Source organism: Helianthus annuus, chromosome 10 (assembly GCF_002127325.2).
Source record: "Helianthus annuus cultivar XRQ/B chromosome 10, HanXRQr2.0-SUNRISE, whole genome shotgun sequence".
Classification (NCBI taxonomy): Eukaryota; Viridiplantae; Streptophyta; class Magnoliopsida; order Asterales; family Asteraceae; genus Helianthus; species Helianthus annuus.
Genome location: NC_035442.2, coordinates 817,248 through 838,865, shown reverse-complemented (window position 1 = coordinate 838,865; position 21,618 = coordinate 817,248). Strand labels below are relative to the sequence as shown.

At 39.1% G+C, this 21,618-nt stretch overlaps 1 protein-coding gene across 1 annotated transcript; it reads left to right on the top strand.

Moving 5' to 3' along the window:
• The first annotated feature begins 16,763 nt into the window (after nucleotides 1–16,763).
• On the top strand, nucleotides 16,764–17,741 carry LOC110887046. Its single transcript, XM_022134953.1, has 3 exons — nucleotides 16,764–16,967; nucleotides 17,082–17,237; nucleotides 17,331–17,741. Exons 1-3 carry the CDS (start codon nucleotides 16,764–16,766, stop codon nucleotides 17,739–17,741), a joined length of 771 nt encoding a protein of 256 aa, XP_021990645.1.
• The last annotated feature ends 3,877 nt before the right edge of the window (nucleotides 17,742–21,618 follow it).

Genomic DNA, 21,618 nt, shown 5'->3' with positions numbered 1-21,618 from the left:
CTATCGATATGTATAATGTAATGAAACGATAAATTTCATACCTTTAAAGCGCGCCTTTTCCCCGTGAATTCTCTCCGGCTTGTCCGCTTGATGATCCGGACTCATTGCCTAATAAATTCAGTTTTTAACTTGTTTAGAATTCTTTTCACGACCATAATCACATCATTTATAAGACATGGTCAAATTCTGCGTTTTCATCAAATTTAGCATAAAACCCTCACTTAGGCATTTCAACAAACACCTAACGGGTCAGATTTTCCTACCATCATTTCCAAGTTCATGACTTGCAATTAAACCTCAAATTTCACTTTAATTAGTAAACCTTGCACACATCTTAGCATCAATTTCACAGGAATTTCTTCCTATAATGAAGTTTATACTAGAATTATCATTCTAATCCTAGTGTTCATCATCATCTTATAAAACCCATAACCTAGCTTCCATGGATTCATGAAATTTCCTGAATTTGGGCATAAATTCACATGTAGTTGTCTAGGTTTTACTCCTAGACACTATATCATCATTAATCTAACTAATTTACTATCATGCATCAACAAATTTCAAATTTGCTTAGATCCATGAGAATTCCAAGTAGTGAATTCTCACAAAATTTTACATACCTCTTAATCCTCTTGCGATGAGGAACACAATTCTAAGCTTGGATTTCGTTTTGGTTATGATTTGAGCCTCCAATTGCAAGAAATTGTGACTTTAGGGTTTTGGAACAATGGGGGTCGCCCCTTGCCTTGCTTCTGTCGACCAGACACACTAATTTGGTGTGTTTGGTTTAATTTTGTTACAATTAACAATTAACTTTTGATTCTTGGCAAGATTAGTCCCTTAACTACCATTTCCTTTTTTTTTATTTTCAAGACTTGTAAACTTTAACTAGGTTAAAGTTTCTACATGTTTATTTCTTGTTTATGAAATCCTTATATTCTTATATAAAGATTTATATTTTCGGGGTGTTACAGAGTCATAGACCACCACTGTCTTTTGTCTTATTATGACAACAATTATGGCCCGTAGGCACTACATCACTAATGGATGTTTGATAAGGTTGGCCCGTAGGCACTACATCGCTAATGGATGTTTAATAGGGTTGGCCCGTAGGCACTACATCGCTAATGGATGTTTAACAAGTGATCACCTTTATTGGTGATTTAACCCATGATTTATTATATCATTGATTTGGGCTTTGGAATCCTTTAAAGGATTCTTGTATAAGAATGACGTGTGCGATTTTAACGAATCACATCTGCCATGATTGTTAACATGTTTACAGAGGTTAACAGGGAATCTGAATCTTTTAATTAGGTCTTACCATCTTGGCCGGATCTTAAAAGACACCTGGCTAGGTTTCACTCTTAAGATTCTTTATTTAGGCAGATCAAATTAAAAGGAATGATTTTGATTTATTTCATATATAGTAATAACAAAATGAAATTCATAACATAACTTTCCAAAACTTCAATACGATTACACGCTGCCCTAAACGGGACTTTTAAACAAGTACATACCTACATAGAGGTTAATAAAGAGACAAGTCCAAGCAGGGACTAATACAAGATAGATGTCCGCGCAGGGACTTAAAGATAAGTCCACGTAGGGACTGAAATACGATAAATGTCCACGCAGGGACTTTATTTAAGATAGACGTTACATTAGAACATATATAAAGACTAATGGTCACGTTTCTTCTTCTTGCCTTTCAACAGGTTCGCTAGACCCTTAAGAAATCCCCTGTTGTTCTTTCGTTCTTCCTCGAAATCCCGTTCCACACGAGTTAAGCGGTGGAGGATTTCTTCTTGTTCGGGCGGAGAAAAACGTGGTTGTGGCGCCGGTTGCGGAACTGGAGGTCTAGGAGGTGCTGGATACCCATGAGCTGAGTAGTCCGGTATTCCCATGTTTCCAAAAGCTCCGTCGGGATAGCGGGCATTATACCTAGCCGCTACCACATATGGGTCGCGCTCATAGTTGTAATTGTAATGTGCGTGCGGCGATGGTTCGAACGGGTTGTATGCCGTTGGACCCGTGTACGCAGGTATTGGGTGGTCATACCCAAATGGTGGCGAAGATGGTGCAACTGGTGCGGAGTTCGCCTCCTGTACTGGACTTGAAGGTCCTTCTTCTTGTAGTGGCGGGTAGTAGCTACTACTAGAGTGTCGAGGGGTGCTGAAGTGGAATTCCCCTCCTCGGGTGGACATACGAGCACCCGATCTTCTACGCCTTGGCGGATCAGGCATTACTGGTTGAACCGGTGGCGGAGGTGGTGGCGTAACTGCCACGAAGCGTGGATCCTCAGAGGGATCTTGCTGTTGTTGCTGCTCGTGTTGCGATGTCTGATGGGAGGGTGTGAAGTACCACTCGTGCTGGTTGAACAGCGCTTGAAAGCTATCTGGCCCTTGATAAGGTGTGCCATGAAAAGAAGATCCATCTGAGATCTCGATAGGATGTGTGGGCGTACCACGAGCAGGTTTGATTGGATCAGTGTCCTCATCCATATGGTCTTCTGAGAAGTGATCCTGTGGTCCTAACGGAACAAAGCCTGCAGGTTCTTGAATATAATCTGCTGGGTTAAACTGTCCTCTGAAGTAAGGAGTGGGATCGTCAAAAGCACGGTGCGATACCGAACGCTGTAGAGGTATGTAAGAGGGTTGAGGGTTATTGGGATCATTTTCGGAATCTGGCCCAAACGAGTGACGATACGATGGCGTCGAGCTGTGCGAGGTGGAATACCTCGCAGGTTCGAAAAGGTTTCTCCGTCTTTGCGGTTCTTCACTCCATGTGGTCGAAGGAGCTCGCGTATTTGAAGGTCCAGCTTCGTGATCGTGGTGAGTAACGATCTCTCCTCTGCCTCTTCTTCCCATTCCTCTTCCTTGGAAAATTACAGGTGCCATATTTCCTGCTTTTTAAAACTTTAAATAACAATAATAAAAGAAAAAGACAAACTTGGAATAACAATTTGAATTTGTCCTATGTTCTTGTCTAGACTCAAGTATGTGCAATTGTGTCACTGAGATTAAACACATTAGGATAGTGTTTAATTCACTCAATGTTGGCTCTGATACCAACCTGTCACACCCCGATTTCCACGTGTATCACCGGTGGGCCCGGTGGGGGATTACCGTGATGTAGTTGGCAACAATATAGTCAAACCACACAATTATATGAATGCACAGCGGAAGCATAAAGATAAATATAATTCAACCTTTGATTGTAATATCGAATGTATCACAAATAGTCGAATGGTATCCACAGGGGGATCAAAATAATAAAAAGTATTGTTCAACAGACAAGGCATCAAGCTTGCGAGACTTCTTAAGATGCTAAGGAGCTATTGCCAGCCGATTACGTTTAGTACCTGCAGTTTAATCTTTTTGGGAAAATACGTCAGTTTACACTGATAAATACATTCAACCGACACTTTTGTAAAATGTTTATTAAAAATTGATTTGAATGCACAAGGCACAAACCCTTTTATAACTTGGGAGAATTATTTAATATTATAATCTTGTGAACGAATTACATGTTCCTTTTGCGTTCAGTAGCCTGGATCTAGTCCGGGTTAAAGATCAATAGACACAATTGCGTAAAACCGAGGTGGGTAAACCAACGGTTACGTCTTTTATTAATATAGACATAATGCCGGGTGTACGCCTACACCCGGATGTCGAGGTCGTGGCCATTTCGTAATATGATGCCTAGGATATCCGGGACATGGTCATTAACCCCCCAAAGGCTTTTAAGTAACAAGACTGTTTAAATGAGCCGATCAAATTATTCAATTAACCACCAAACGATGGAAGATTTGATGCTCGATCAAGCGGTATTTTATATGTACCGTAACCCAAGCCCGTAATACGAAAATAAGTTAAAAGTATTTACCTTTGCAAGTATTGTCCTTAATTGATTAAATCACAGATATCTTTTACTGGGGCTCCTATTCTGGAACGAAGGTTTTAAAATAACCTATTAGAATCCTAACGGGTCTTTATATTAGCCGTAGCCTAGACCGGTCAGTTTCAAGGGATAGATACGGTTTAATCGCGTGAAAGGCGAAAACCGAGAATGGAATGTGATTCTGACCCAACAAGTTCGAAGACTTGTTTTATATGGGTTTAATATTCACACTCTGGATTTTGGGGTCAAAATAATATGGTTTGACCCGTATCGGCTAATTTATGTAAACTAGTTACATAAGCCGAACCGTGCGCGCAATAGGCGCAACGGGTAACCGTAAGAGTCCTACACTTGTTTTCCTAAGTCAATATACTTTAAAGAGGTTGTGGTATCAGTAGGATACCTTCCATAATGCCCGTAACGAGTTTTAGTTCATTATACGCCCCGTAGGGGTTTTCCGGTCATTTTAAAGACTTTTAAAGGGCTTTCTGAGTTCTACAGGAAATCTGAGTTTTCCGTTCAGTTTATAAAGTCCAAAATACTTTATTTATTATTTAAAATCAGTAGCAGTTGGAATCGGGTCAAAAGACTTTGTAGAACTCAAGTTTTGGCCGAAAAAGGGCATATTCGGTATTTACCGAACCGTAGCCATAACCGCAGGTTATGAGCAGGTTAAGATTAATTAAAAATCTTTAAAAACCCCAAAATATTATTTTACAACAGTGAGTAAAAGGTTTGGTGTCGAAATCTTGGTTTAGGTAGGCGTTATGCTAATCGCGCCGTTTATTACAAAAGTTTCCTTTAATTGCGCTATTTAGCATAACTCCTATTCTAGACCTCGGATTGGCGTGAAACTTTAGGGACATGCTTAGAATTTAGTAAGCAAGGTTATGGTCCCTTCACATGTCCGAAATACTCGTTTTATTTTGAAAAGGGCGTTACGGTCAACTTTTAAGCAATTAACGGAAAGGCGTAAAAGACTCGGACAAACAACGAACCGGTCACAGAGGGTGATGCCATCACATGACCTGGTCCTAAGAGAGTCCTAATGCATATCTACATTGCACTAGAACGGGTCAGAACTGAAGTCAAAGCAAAAGTCAAACTTTTGCGACATTCGGCTCCGAACCGGGTCAATATAGCAAATGGCCGAATCAAACAAGCTTAGACAAGTTTATATACTTAATATCATGTTTTATGAGTGTTCAAACAGGTTACATATCACCTACATTACAGATTATGCAAGAATCGCAAAAATGGCTTTCTGTTGACTTTTTAAGTATACGTTTGACTCGATATTTGGCCTAGTTAGAGTGGTGATCAGGGGGAACCCTTTTAGGGGTTTATTACCCACATAAATACCAACACATAACTACTTTTGATTTGAAAATTCACTGGACCATTCGTGATTTATCGCAAAGTCAATCGTTAGTTACGACGGATTGACTTTTAGGCTAAACTAAGCAAAAGCAAAGCCATAGAAGGTTTGGCATACTTACAGAGACTTAGTGCACGACTTAGGATTATTGAAGAACACTTGGGAGCTTCAGGAATGATCAGAAGATGTGTTTTGAGGTGTGGTGAACTTATGCACAATGTAGGCCTATTTATAGTGAAAGAATGGCCTCTAGATCATTACAACTCAGGCTACAAGTGAGTATGGATGTTCAGCAGGTGGCCCTTGATGCTAGGAGGCAAGTAGGGGGCACCCATGCTTCACTTATTGCACTTTTGATCGTTCACAACTTCAAACAACAAGTCTGTCCAAAGTTTCTGCATCTGGGTGGTTCACGCGGCCCGCATGGAAGATCAGGCAACCTTGTACGCGGGTCGCCTGAGTTCTCATATCAGAACGCGTAATTGCAGAAGGCTCGCGGCCCGCATTAACTTACCCATGACCTTTACGCGGCCCGCGTTAGGTTTAAATTTCTGGATTTTTGAATCTTTTATAATCATTGCCTAAATCTTTGTAATTAATAACGAAATCTTCGGTAATTAATAACCTGACCTTTCGGGTTTGAAGGGGTAACTTTGCGATTTGGCCCTCGATTATTTACAACTAAGGGCCTCGTGTTATTTACCCGTATTGTTAAGTCCCCGGTTAGTTTGTTAATTATACGGAAAGCTTTAACTTTTATCGTTGACACTTTAAACCCCTCACATACGAATTTGATCATAACTTTCTCGTTTTAAAACGGAACTTCGCGGAATTTATATAGTACATTCTAGTGAGCGTATTTTACTGTTACAAAGCCTCGGGTACGTCAAAGGGTCACTCAGAGGTATAATTAAACATGTTGACACAGTTAACCCCTGCAGCTTGTAATCTCTCACTTTTTTCCGCGTATCGCTTCCGTACGATCCATGATTTATTCGTTTGAAGGTACGAGCATCGTTTAGGGTTACTATACAGTATACTTACCCTTGTTTGACATTTATAACCCTCGAATTTACATACTTTCAAGGTTTGTCAACTTTAGTCCTTTATTTAATATTAAATGCCACGTGTAAACTCAAGACACGTGTCAATACATTATTGGACACAAAATTTCGAGGTGTTACAAACGCAAACCCTTGGATTTTCAAGTCGGTGATCGTGTATTACTTAAGGTCTCACCTTGGAAAGGTGTGATCAGATTTGGAAAGAAAGGAAAACTTGCACCTAGATATGTTGGACCATTCAAGATCGTCGAAAGAATCATTAAGGTAGCCTACAGACTTGAGTTACCTCCTGAACTTGGAAATGTTCATCCAACCTTTCACGTGTCCAATCTCAAGAGGTGTCTAGCTGATGAGAACCTCCACATACCGCTTGACGAAATTCGTCATGATAAAACTCTGAAATTTGTTGAGAAACTAGTGGAAATCATGGAACGTGAAGTCAAGTGGCTTAAACGCAAGCGCATTCCTTTGGTCAAGGTTCACTGGGAATCTAAACGTGGACCCGAGTTTACTTGGGAATGTGAAGATCAAATGAAGGCAAAATATCCGCATCTTTTTCCACGAGTTTCCTCTAAATAAATTTCGGGACGAAATTTCCACAAGTAGGGGAGACTGTAACATTTGTGCTTGTAATCATTGTGAACAGTTCAGTTATCAATAAAACAATGTTATTTGATCCCAATATTTGTTTGGTTGTGTTTTACATTTTTCATGTTTTGACTTTTGTTTAATTTCAAACTCTACATCGTTTTCTGGAGAATTATACGCTAACTGGTGCTTAAACGTACTCAGTTTAACGCGACAAATACTCCGGAACATCAACATATACTCAACATACCTTAAATAACCTTTACATAACTTAGAAATAAGTTTTGAAGGCTTTGGTATAGCAAAAACAAGTTAATTCGCTTACAGGGACTAAACTTGACAAACTGCGAAAGTACGCCAATTTGAACCGTAACGAACATTCCGGAACATGTCCATAAGTTAAACATACCATAAATATCCTTTACATAGATTAGAAATAGGCTTTGAGGGGTTTGGTATGCTAAAACAAACTTTTGGATCATTCAGGGACTAAAAGTGTCAAAAAGTGCACAAGTTTGCACTTTCGCGCATAACTTACGTTCTGAATACATCCGGACATCCAAAAATTTATGTAAGCATCCTAATATTATGCCTTAGTGTTTGGCATGAGAAAAATCCATTCGTCACGTCATTTGGATCGTCTTTTGCGCTTATGCGCATTCCGTCATAATTAAGCGAACATCGCGATCGTACGACCAAACGAACCGACATCCGGAATATTTTTGAGCATATTTCAAGTCCCCTACACTTTAACTTCATCTTAGAGCCTTGAAATGAGGTTAACGGGGATTAAACGTGCCAAAAATGGGCCAAATTGCATGTTTCTGAAGTGCAGGGACTAAAACTGAAAATTCTGATCTGTGACCCTCAGGCGGGGCGCGTAAGGATTGCCCAAATCCTTACGCGGGGCGCGTCAGACTCCCAGAACAGATAAGATTAGCTAGTCAGCAAATTTCAACTGGTTTAACCACAACCACATGATTTTGGCTTGCCCTTTCAGTTCACTAAGGGGCATTTTCAGTAACCACAAGTTTTCGACAAGTGTACGATCGAGATTCGATCACGTTTTTCAAGAACGATCCTAACGGTTCGGGAAATACTATAAATACCCCACCCCCATTCTTGCAAAAACCCACACAATCTGATCAAGAGCTCTAAGTTGGAACCTTTGTTTCATACCTGAGCCATTTTGATCTAGATTAACATTCGGGGACCCTCCGTAAGTATTCTTTCGCTCTTTTATTCGCTTTTCGAGTTCGAAAGTCAACGTTTTGTTGACTTTCTGCCTTGACCAGCCTATGGTCAACACGAAGTTCATTAGAACTTCATAACGTGAGCGTGATCACGATGGTTATAGTCCGTAGTGACTATACCTACTGATTACCACGTTATCTAGGCTCAGTGACGAGTCGTAGTTTCGGCCAAAATGTGCATTCTTGCATATTTTGTAACCAAACTACTCGTGAGCATCAAAGCCGTTTGTTTTGATGCCAAACCTGTTTTCTAAACTTAGTTAAGCATGTTCTAACATGCTTAGCTCGTCACTTTTAGTTTAGTGCTTATATAGGGTCGTAAGGTAAGCGATCTAAACCATCGCTTATACTTTCGAACCCGACCCATTTGGTCGATCATTAGGATCCGACCAAACACATTAGGTGACCATAGCTATCCGAGGTTATACCTTGTGGTCACGATGTTAGGCGTTCCAGACGCGTTCTACGCGAACGACGCGTAAGGTAGCATAAGCTACCTAAACGGGTCGTGATGGGCCGTAAGCACTTAGGTTAAGTTTCATTTTAGTTTGTAGGCCTCGTTAAATCATATTACACGAGTCTCCATACTCGTTTGGTTTACAAACCCGCATACTATCCGATCCTTCCGATTTTGGTCCGGTATATTAATATAGCTACCTATTAGGTGCCGTTTGATATTCCGTGATCTCTAGCATTATCTGGTTATTATACAAGGAATTCAAAGCAATCTCAGGTGAGTACATAGAACCCCATCTTTTACATGTTTTCGAGGAGTCAATGTGAGTACATTGAACCCCTCTTTTACTGTTTTCTAAACTGTTTTGGGGTGAAACACATGTGCCTATCTGTTACATTCATGCTTTCCATGTTTTCACATCATATGCCTGCTATGTTGTTAGTACATTATAGTACACGATTTCATTACATTTTATGCTATGTATGCCCATTGTGTGCGTACTTAGTGCATTGATTTACATTACATTTCTGTTGCATATGTTTACTCAGCATATGGACACATTGATTTACATGAACATTTCTGTTGCATATGTTTACTCAGCATATGGACACATTGATTTACATGAACATTTCTGTTGCATATGTTTACTCAGCATATGGACACATTGATTTACATGAACATTTCTGTTGCATATGTTTACTCAGCATATGGACACATTGATTTACATGAACATTTCTGCTGCATATGTTTACTCAGCATATGGGCACATTGATTTACATAAACATTTCTGCTTCGTATGTTTACTTAGCATACTTAGTACAATTGTTTACATCACATGCCTTCATTTTGTTATGACATTTGGTTTGTTTAACATGGAACAATACATTCATTAACATTAGCTACGCCGTTCGTTAGTAGGTGGTGGTACCATAGGAATTGACAACTTCCGTTCCTGAAATCCTGGGTTTGATAGGATTGTAAGGAATGACCGAATTCGATACACATAACTTAGATAAACCTTTAATTTGTTTAAGGGTTTATCGCCACAGTCTCAAGGCTTGGATGTATGCATATTTCACAATACCGCATAAATGTTAATATCAATAGAGCATGCATTTTTCCACAGAACATAACGTTGATTTAAACCATGTTTTACTTCAACGACTTGTTTTGTGCATTTTACATATGGTTTAAGTTGATACATTTCGCTTACCGTACATGATACATTTTGGGATACACCTTACATGATTTACATTGAACATAAACACGTTGACATTGACATACACATTTGGTGGTTTACATTGAACATAGACATTTGACATGGTTTACACAATAACACTTGACAATTGAGTTATACAAGAACAATCTTACATGGTGGATGGTTTGGGTAAATGGTTTGAGTAACGTGGAGTATGTAATATGATGCAAACATGGTGGATACGCCGCTGGTACTTCCTATATATAAATGTTTGTGTAATATTACATATCTTAGCGTTATCTAAATCATTTCAGTTTAGACATATAACATTTTATACAAATAACATACTTTTCATAAAACATTGTCTTACAAAACAACTTATCTTATTCAACTCATTTTACTAGGTTATTCCTTTAACCTTACGTTCATCTATACACATCATCGGATATTATCGTTTTTCAAATGGTTTACAAAGCGAGACAAATTACAAGGTTCATGACTGACTGTTATTAAACATTTCTTTAAAACTCAAGTCATGAATCCCACTTTCACAAAACCTATGTATCTCACAGGCATTTTTATGCTGACGTACCTACTTTCACATGTGTTTTCAGGAGCTGTTCCATAAGATGTTGATCACGATACTAGGGCGGACCTGTGCCTTAGAGACTAAAAATAAAGATAGAACTAGTATAACTATGTTTTGAATTCTGTACTTCCTTTTAAGACAATGTAACACCCGTGTTTGATAAATAAAATGTGACTTTAATTTCCATGGTTGTATAACAATTAATTCTGTCCACAACACTCCCCGACGTTTTCCGCCGCGGTTGCATGTTATACGCGGTCGGGGTGTGACATAAGATACTCTCGTCGAGAAGCGATTAACGGTATCTTACCCTTCCAGTTAGGGATGGCAATGGGTTAAAACCTTGTTCAACACTTGTTGGTTAAAACCCTTTTAAAACAGAAAGTTTAGAGGAGTAAAACCTTTGAATTTGTATATTACAACCTTGTTTTTAAGCACAGTTAATCATAGTCTTGATTAGTGGCATAAGGACATAGGAATGTATGGTTAAAACACAAGATTAAAGAATGTTTAACAAAGTTTTCTTCCAAAACAGAAGGTGACATTTAATGGAGAAAACACAAATAAACAAACACAAAATCACCCAATTATCGAGCTGGGAAAACTTTCTGGCGGAATGATGGCCTCGCGGCCTGCGACCACATGGGGGTCTCCCCGTCGCGCAGCACGATGGGTGGTGATTCCGGAAACAGCTTTCAATTTTGGCGATTTTGGTCCCTTTAGTTTGTATTAGGTATGTTTTATTGTATTTTAGGGTGTTTAATGAAATATAAGCATAGTATAAGGGATGTTTAAGTATCTTTAACATAAAAACAAGTATGGACATGTGTGATTAAGTATATGCATCGAGTATAAGTGTCGTATAAGTCTGAATCATGCATAGAAGTGTATAGTTCATGTATATCACGTACTTGCAAGTTTATCACACAATTTCAAGGATCACGAATAAAGTATCAATTGTTTTATGAATTTAACGTATAGAGATGTACAAATATGTAAAGCATGATTTGTAAGAAATACGAATTTTATTTATGATCCAAGTCTCGGATTTACAACGATACAACGAAAAGACGACTACAAGAATTACTAGATTCCAAAAATAGAAATACAAGACGATCTTTCTATTAAGGAAAGTACGAAAAAGCAAGGTGTTACATTACGGGTGAAACATCCTTAACAGGCGTATCAAATATCAAAAAGACTTTATCAAACAGAAAAAATTCACATTATATGCTATTTGTAAATATATCCACATATCATATTCGATTATCATTAATTACCGCCACAAACAAACCAGCAAGTTTTCACAACAGCAAGTTTATAACATACCGAAAAAACATCAAATGACTTTCTTAAACAGACATACCACCTACTTCCATGCGAATATCTTCTCATGCTCCTTGTCGCTGGTCTCCATCTTCTGTTGCACCGTCTCCACTGCATCCTTCAGATAGGAGTAAATCAACTGATCAGCAGAAGCCTGATCCCTCATGAGCTTTATGCCTTCGTCCCTTAATGAAGATTTTGGTTCTTGAAGTAGTTTTCCCCACACTTGTTGGTTCATCTTCTGCTGTTTAAGGACCTTCCTCTGCACATAAAAAATACACATAGTGGAGTTTACATCCGATGCAAGTTCTGTCAACGTGCGGCTGGAGATGAGTTCCTTGATTGCTGTGTTTGTGGGTTCACTCGCCATTTTTGTAACTTATTTAGGGTTGTTAATTTTTGGCAAAAATCAATTGGGTTTGTGATTATGTATGAAGAATGTAATTTATTTGGGTAGTTGGGGGAGGCTTTGGTCAGTGTAATTAAGTAAGTAACATAATTATCAGTCACGTCGACGGGGTGGCTATTTGTAGATATTATCATCATCATCATCAGTATTATTATTATTACTATTATTATTATTATTATTATTATTATTATTTTAAATCAACTTATTGTTTGTTTATTATTTTTAACAAAACATTAGTATGTCTTTCAATTCATTGCACTAATTTTTTTTATTTTGTAGAATATGCAATTTTCACTTTAAATGGGCAAAGCCGCATGTTGTGAAATGAACATGCGTTATTATTGGGAATGAGCTATAAAGAGAACATGCGTTATTATTGAAGATGCCCTATTATTGAACATGCGTAATTTATACAAATAACCGTACTGAACCAATAAAATTCCAAAAAACAGTAACAGTGACTTCTGAACCAATAATTGTCATGCTCAATAATTATAGATGTCCTTTACCTGAGTATTTCCTTTTATATTTCATTGAAAGACCATTAAATATTACCTTCAAATATGGCAGATTCTTCCAATTCATCTTCTGGATCTTGTCCATCATTTGGTATGAGTGTTGATCTTAAAAAGAGGATCGAGGAACAAATTGCTGAAGACAAGTCTTGTTAAGACTTGTTGGAGACTAACATTTCTAGGGTCAGAGAGAACATGAAGAAGAGAGAAGAAATATTCAATTTGCTGTCCGGAATGAAAGACTCCAGTGTCCGAGAGGTGGCTATGATGTTCATGGTTGATCTAGGAGAGTGCGAGGAGAAACAGTTAAAGGAGCTTGCGGATCAAGTTTTAAGATGCTCTATGGACTAAGATCAAGTGTTTAGAGTCTTTTTTTAGTGGTTCAAGCATGTGTATTTGTTTTATGATTTGTGTAGTTTAACCATGTGTCTTTGTTTTGTCTAAGTGGTTTTCTCTGTATCACATTTGTTTTGAATAAGGAAACATACCCAGTGTGTTTACATTTTTAATGTATTCTGATAATATAGTATATTGATAAAAAACAGTTCAAATACGATTATAACCAATAAAATGGATAAAATTAACCCAGTGGACTAAAATGGCAACGGTGAAACCTTTTTAGACGCACAGACGAAAAATGAAACATCTGGAGTAAACTAGCAAAATGACCCAAACCACAGGTTCAAAAATGGCATTTAACTCTATTATTAAAGAAGAGAAGATGAAGTTGTACAACATCTAATGCATTTTTTACAAGTTTATCAATTTTTTGTTCTTTATTCTATTTCGTCATTTAGTGTAAACTTTTTCATTTGCAACTCATTAGTTTAACTATTGTTTTTTTTTCTTTAACTCTAATCAAATTATTTTTCTACCCCTAAATAGTTTTTTTAACGAACACGTTAATGCCGTTTAGACATATTTTTTTTATTTTTTTTCTTTACTATAACGAGTGTGGCAAATGTTTTTTTAGTTTAATATTTTTTAACGAATACGATGATACTCTTCTGAACATATTTTTTTAACCTTTTCTCTTTGCTATAACGAGCGTGCCAAAACCGACCAAGTTTCTATCGTTTTCTTTTTCGTTTACCTTAATTTTACCTTTATTATTTACTATATCGTTTTACCTTTTATTATTATTCTGATGTTCAGAGCCGAGTTACGGCGCAAATAGCATAACCCATTAATATATCATTTTAATTAATTTTACAAATTTATTTATCTGTTGTCATGGTGTGCAATACGTTCTGAATTCCAACCGCGTTCCTGCGCAACATGCGGGTAACTACGACCCTAGTCTAAATGTAAAGTGACATGTGATTATTCAATTAATTTTCCAAAAAAATAAAAAAAAGAAATACTACAAGCTAAAATGTTTCACCAACTTGACCATAGCGACAATAGTCGCCTGTGCCTTTTTCGTGGCCCATTCGAAAAATAATAATTAAAAATGTTCTCTATAGAAATGCAAGTTCATATTGATAAAACACCTCTCTCCATGGAAGATGAACAGTCTTCCTCTTCCTAATCGAGCTTGCTTCCGGTCCTGTGTAACAATCTTGTGATTGTACGGTTTGATCCTTTCCAAACTGTGTGATACGAGCATTGTTAGCGGGGTTAGGACTTGATCGTTTTTAGGTTTTCTTTGATATGTTTCTGTTGGATTTCCTTGGCTAAGCCCAAATTTTGATTGATAGTAGGTCTGTAATTGGTCGCGGCTATCTCGATAGTTTAGCTTGATTGATACGAATCCTATTAACCTCTTAAATATCTGTTGCTCATTTGTAGCCGGGGGAATTGATGTACATCATGGGTGGGAGAGATAGGAAAAGATCGTGGCCTGAGGAGAGCTATCGGATGAGAGGATACTATGCTGATAACCATGGGAAACCAACTACAACATTCTACGTGGGTAATATGCTAGGGGGAGTTTCCAAATCTTTGCTCTGGAAAGCCTTCCAACCACATGGTATGGTAAAGGATGCATACGTTGCAAGAAAAAGGGACGCTATAGGTGTTTTTTTGGATTTGTTAGACTGGAAGGGGTAACGGACTTGGAGCGGGTTTTGGAAGGGATGAATAAGGTCACCATATATGAAGCTAGACTGACGGTATTTCCGACGAAGTTTGACAAGTTTAACCAGAGGTTTATTCAGCACGCTCAAGTGAAGAAATATGTCCCGGTGGTGCAGAAGAACCACCCGGTACCACCGAAGCAACCGAACCAGGTTTTTACTAGACATGGGGACATATTTAAAGACTCGGTGGTCGGGACCTCAGGTAAGAAAATAAAAAATCTGGAAGGTGATAAGGCGGGGAAACATCTGGAGTATAAGGGCATGACAACTATGTATTCTAACCATTGTATGATGAGGTCTATAGTAGCCGAGGTAGTTGATGTGGGAGCAATAAGGAGGATCCGGGGTACTCTGGATGAAAGCGGATACCAGAATAGTGCTATTAGCTATATCGGAGGTCTAAAACTACTGGTTACTTTCAAAGAAAACTGGTTGCTTTAGAGTTTATTAGAGATAAGGCGGAGATGTGGAAGGAGATTTTCTCTTCTATATGTCTCTGGGAGGGGCATGATTTGGATTTTGATCGATTGGCGTGGATTCGGATTACTGGTACCCCTTTACAACTCCGTGATGAAGAATTTTACAATTCTGTTGCTAGACTTTTTGGTTGGCTTGTATGTGGGTCGGATTTTTCATGGAGTTCTCCCGAAATTCACGAGTCGATATGTGGTGTTCTAACCACGTCTGGAAAACGCATTGAAGAAGTTGTTCAGATTACATGGGAGGATAGATCTTTTCTAGTTTGGCTTTCAGAAGCCTCAAAGGAGTTTGCCATTCCAAATTTGAAGGATCTCACCTCTACAAGTTTTCCAAATATATCTAAAACCTTCGATCCAGTAGCCGGTGAGAACGGAGAGGAGGAGGAAGGTGGGTTTAGACCTGAAAATCTGAACTCGCCAGAATCAAGGCCGGAAAATTTAAAACATCAGTTGGCCGGACCGTCGGTTTTTACGGTGGAAAATGAACAAGCACCGGTTGGGGTTGTGCATGGGAATTCCAAAGGTTTGCATGGGGAATCTACTGACATGGAGATCAAGGATCAGGCTAGGACACCCAGGGCGGCTACACGTGTTGAAGAAGGTGGACCCTACTTGGGGAATACACATACGGAAGATAGATCATTTCATATGAGGTGTACAAGAGAGGTGGGCCCAGCCCAAGGAACTAGGCCTAGGAAAAGACCTCGGTGTATTAGGAGCCCAATACCTTTAGATGAGGAGGAGAAAAATGACTGGGCCCAGAGATTTAATATCTCTAGTGGGCTTGATTTAAAAAACCCTAAGGGGTTAACTCTTAATGACCAAGGCCACTTAAAAGATACAGAGCAGGTTCTAGATAATAGTTCTCCAACTACGGTTGTGGTAGGACCAGAGGTTTTTAGGGCTGAAAATCCGATGACTGCGGATGAAATACGAACTGGGATGGGTGAAGATGACCATCATGCGACAGATGTATCAAGTAACCACGAGGAAGATGCCAGTTCAGGGCATATTTCGGAGCTTGATGAGACAATTAATCTGGGTTCCAAGTTAGGTTTTTGTTTAAATCAGGCGCTTAACCAAATGGAGTTGATAATCGAAGAAGAAGGCGGCCAATCAAGTAACCCATGAATTATTTATCGATAAATTTAAGGGGAGTCGGTGACTCAAGAAAGGCGGACTAGGTTAGAGGCTTGAAGACGACTCATGGGGCGCACTTTGTAGCTATTCAGGAAACTAAGTTATTATGTAATACTAATTTTATTGTAAAACGTTTTTGGGGTAGAACTATTCTGGAGTTTGAGAGTGTCGAGGCGTTGGGTAGATCGGGGGGGTTTATTGACAATCTGGGATCCCACTGTGTTTGAAAGGAGGGGTGTGGTAAAAAATAGAAATTTTCTGGCAATTGCTGGGAAAATCCGCATGTCAGGGGAGGAATTGATCATTGTGAATGTATACGCACAAATGACCCATGCGAAAGGCGTAGGCTGCGGGAGGAACTGATACAGTTAAGGATAGCCCATATGGGGATGTGGGTTTTTCTTGGTGATTTTAATGATGTGCGTCGGCCGGAAAAGAGATTAAATTCGGAATTTGTTTCTCTAAATGCACATTATTTTAATAATTTTATTGAGGAAGCAGATTTTCAGGAATACCAAATGGGGGGTAGGCAATACACTTACAGGTCAGATAACGGGAAGAAGTTAAGCAAACTGGACCGTTTTCTAGTGTGTCGAGACTTCATGGGAAGATGGCCATTGGCGTCCGTTTTGGCTCTCTCGAATTTAATATCCGACCACTTCCTTATTCTTTTATCTACGGTTTAAACGGACTATGGCAAGATCCCTTGCCGTATTTTTAACTCGTGGTTCGAGATCCCTGGGGCAACCGAATACGTCCAGCAACTAATGGAATCCTTTCATTTCGAAGGCCCCGCAGATTTAGCCTTAGATGTGAAGCTAAAATGGGCGAAGAAGCGTTTAAAGGACTGGGTCCAGGTTAGAAAAGCAGATATGGATAGTTGCTATAACATGAATGTAAAGAAATTAGAAGATTTTGAATCTTTGGCTGAATAAAGAAATTTAAATCAGGAGGAATTGGAAGATAGAGCGGAGTGCAGAGTGTTTATTTCAGAAGTTAATAAAATAAAGGCTATGTTCATCAAACAAAAATCAAGGGTGCGTTGGGAGAAGGAGGGTGACGAGAACATGAAATATTTTCATGGGGTTATGAATGCTAATACAAGCAATAACAGGATACATGGGCTGCACATAGATGGGGCTTGGGAGACTTCGCCCCCGTTGGTGAAGGACTATGTTTTTTCCTTTTTTGCAGAAAAATTCAAAGAACCTATCGCGTCTAGACCCAATTTAGAGTGCCCGTTTCTTCCGACTGTATCACCAGAAGATGCCGAGTCTTTGGTAATCCCATTTACTATCTCTGAAATAAAGTGTGCGGTGTGGGATTGTGAAGGGGATCGGGTTCCCGGCCGGATGGGATAAATTTAAGTTTTATTAAGAAGTTTTGGGATAGATTAGAAGGCGATTTTGGGAGGATGTTTGAGCAATTTTATTTGGGGGAACAACTGAATAATGGATGTATGTCAACTTTCGTGGCCCTTATACCGAAACGAACGGACCTCGGGGGTTTACATAAATACAGTCCGGTTAGCCTAATCGGATGCATTAATAAGGTCGTGTCCAAAGTACTAGTTAATATATTGAAGCCAGTCATCCAAAAGCTAGTCTCAGAAGAACAAACAACATTTTTGGCGAATACGAGTATCCTTGACGGGTTCATAATCGTAAATGAGGTAATTCCATGGTTAAAAAGAAATAAAAATGAGGGGATGATTATTAAAGTTGATGTCGAACAGGCATATGACTCTCTAAGTTGGGATTTTTTAAATTCCATTCTTTCTCAAATGAACTTTCCCTCAAAGTGGCGTAAGTGGATGATGACAATTGTGACATCGGCTCGGGCGTCGGTTCTTGTGAATGGTTCTCCTACACGAGAGTTTATGTGCTCAAGGGGTTTGAGGCAAGGTGATCCATTGTCCCCGTTTATTTTTGTCCTCGCTATGGAAGCTTTGACCGGGGTAATGAAGAAAGCTTGTGAGATTGGGGCTTTCAAAAGTTTGTCTTTTTCTCAAATCGGCTCTTCTTTATCTCATTTCCTTTATGCGGATGATGTCGTCTTTGTGGGGGAGTGGTCTTTCACCAACGTGATGAATCTAAAGCATCTTCTTAGATGTTTTTTTCTTGTCTCGGGACTGAAAGTTAATATGAATAAAAGTAGCCTTTACGGGGTAGGGGTGGAGGATATGCAAGTCCAACTAATGGCAAATGTTATGGGATGTACAAGAGGGTCCTTTCCATTTAAATATCTGGGTCTTCAGGTTAGGGCGAACATGAATTTGATTAAGAATTGGGACCCGGTTGTAGAGACGTTTAGGAAGAGGTTATCTCTCTGGAAGGCAACTACCCTTTCTTTTGGCGGACGTATAACTTTGATTCGCTCCGTTCTCAATGCACTTCCTACGTATTATTTCTCCTTATATAAGGCACCGATGGGGGTTATCAAGAAACTAGAAAAGCTTCGAAAATATTTTCTTTGGGGCTCAAATCCAGAGAAGGAAAAGATGAATTGGGTCGCTTGGAAAAGTTTGATGACTCCAAAGGATTGTGGGGGGGGGGGGTGGGGTTCGGATCTCTTCGGGTGGCAAATCTATCCATGCTTTCCAAATGATGGTGGAGGTTCAAGGTTGAAAAGGAAGTTTATGGAAGAAAGTGGTGTGGGGTTTACATAATAATTCTAGATCGTGGAGCTTTATACCGGCAAAGGTGTCATTAGCGGGTCCCTGGAAACAAATACATAACTTATCAAGTGATTTTGGTGAGCTAGGTATCAATTTGGAATCACTGTTCGGGGCTTCACTGGGTCATGAAAAGGAGATTTTATTCTACAAAGAAAAGTGGCTATTTGACGGACCATTATGCAAAAATTTTCCTAATTTGTTTCAGTTGGAGTGCAATAAAAATGCCTTATTAGGGACCAGGTGGTGGGTGGACATGGAACCGTGGGTTGGGAGGCATCTTTCTCATGGATCCGGACGCCGTCAAGTGTGGAAGAGAGAGCTGAGCTCAGCCACATCTCAACAGCAGTGCTGGGTTATAGGTTTGGACTGGGACCAGACACATGGGGTTGGGCTTTGGAAGGGTCTGGATGTTTTTCAGTAAGAAGCATTCGAGATAAGGCACAACACTCTATGTTTCCAGACCTTGGAATTGATCTAGAATGGAATAATTCGACTCCTGTTAAAGTACATTTTTTAATGTGGTGGCTAATTCAGGACAAACTTCCAACTACTACCCTCGAGAGACGCAATGTGGTGATTCAAAACTGCGAGTGCAAAATGTGTAGAGAGATGGACGAGAATGCACTTCATTTATTCGCCTCTTGTTGCATTGCGGATCAAATATGGGAGTTTGTCTCACGTTGGTGTAAGATTCGCCCGATTATATTTTAGAACTGAAAGATCTTGTCAGCATTCATAAACAAAATAGAGGTTCTATAAGATGGAAAAAAGTGATATCCTTGATAGTCCAAACGGCTATTTGGGTCATATGGAGGAACCGGAATGAGGTGGTTTTCAACGTTAAATACCTAAATGTGAACAGGATGAAGGAAGAAATAAAAATGTTCGGGTACATGTGGTTAAAGAGTAGAGCCAAACATGCAAAGCTCTCGTGGGAAAATTGGTGTAATTTTGAGTTATCTAGCTTTGATATATGATTTGTATCAACTGTATCAAACTGGATGTAAAATTTGGTGCCTTTCTGGTTAACAGCTTATGTTACCCAAAATTGTGAAATAAAATTTGGTTGGCCTTTCAAAAAAAAAAGTTCTCTGTAAATCCGAACAAAATAAAAGGCCTATTGGGTAAAGGCCTAATGAGAATGTGACCAGAATTTATTTAATTTTATCTTAATATGTCTAAAACTAGTTTTTGCCACTAAGTCGAATATTTCTCTCTTATAACATGTAGGTTTGTGCTTCGGTTACTTGTACATACTACTCATAACACGACTTAAAAAAATTACATCACGTCAACCAATTAAAACAAAATACTACCATAGTTTTGTTAAAAAAACTAAAACGATAAAACGATGGAAACGCTATAATTTTAAACCGGGGGCAAAATTGTAATTTTTTAGGACAAATGAGCGTGTGCCAGACAGCTATAACAACCCTCCAAAATTTATTCCCGACAACCCCTAATATATTTAAAATGTCCCTATATATCTTAAAACATACCCCGTATACGAAAACCGGGCCCTAAATACCTTATATAATTTAAAATTATATAAAAACAAAAATCTGGGGTCGCTCGCGGGCCGCGTAAGCCCTTGGTGTGGCCTTCGCGGGGCGCGACAGCCGGTCACCAGGGCGAGCCCCCAGGCTGCCACGTGTCACCATCCGTGTCGAACCTATATCGATGAATCAGCAACCCTAGAGTCTACACCCCTACGTCGCGGGGCGCGAGATCCCTTAAGGATCCTTCGCGGGCCGTGAGAGACGGCCAGATCAGCACTATAAATAGATGGCATCGGCCATTCATTCGAAATCGTTCACACACAAATTCTCTTTCTAATTTCTATATAGTATAAGCTATACTCGGGCATTATACCCCCCCCCCCTAAATAACGAAGTTCTGCCTCGTTGTAAGTATCATAACCCCCGGTTACGTATTAGATACGCTGCATGATTGTTCTAAGGTTCCGTAATGGCTGTCGTGGTTCTGCCAGACGTAGTCGTTGGAATGCCGTCTCGGGAGGGCATTACTAATGTAAATATTGGGTTATTATACTAACGCATGTGCATTTGTGTAACTAATAGATAATCACCAGGAAATTCTAAAAGACAACCCTAAGACAGCAATGTGAGTAATCCTCCTTTTTGCAAACTGTTTTTACAAAACCTCAATTGTTTTAATTTATATTTAACAGTGATTGAGTATTTGTATTCTACAATTATCGTCGGTATGTTGGGGTTTTGCATACAAAATTTGTTACTATATTATGAGTAGTTAACATGACCACAAGTGGGGTTGACAGTACCGTGGGTGGTAATTAAAGTAGATGGAAACAAATGTAATTGCGCGACCACCCTCAATACTGTAAAACGGTTTTACCTGTCTTGATTAAACTGGGATTCACTCACCAGTATTTCCCACTGATAAAATGTTTTTAAACGCGTTTCAGGTAACAAAATGTGAAAGCCAAATAGAAGCCAGCTGGACAGCACTGAAGGGTTGGAAAAGTGGCTATAAAAGTTACCTAAATAAAGAGATGTTTTATTCAAATAAAATAGGGTTTA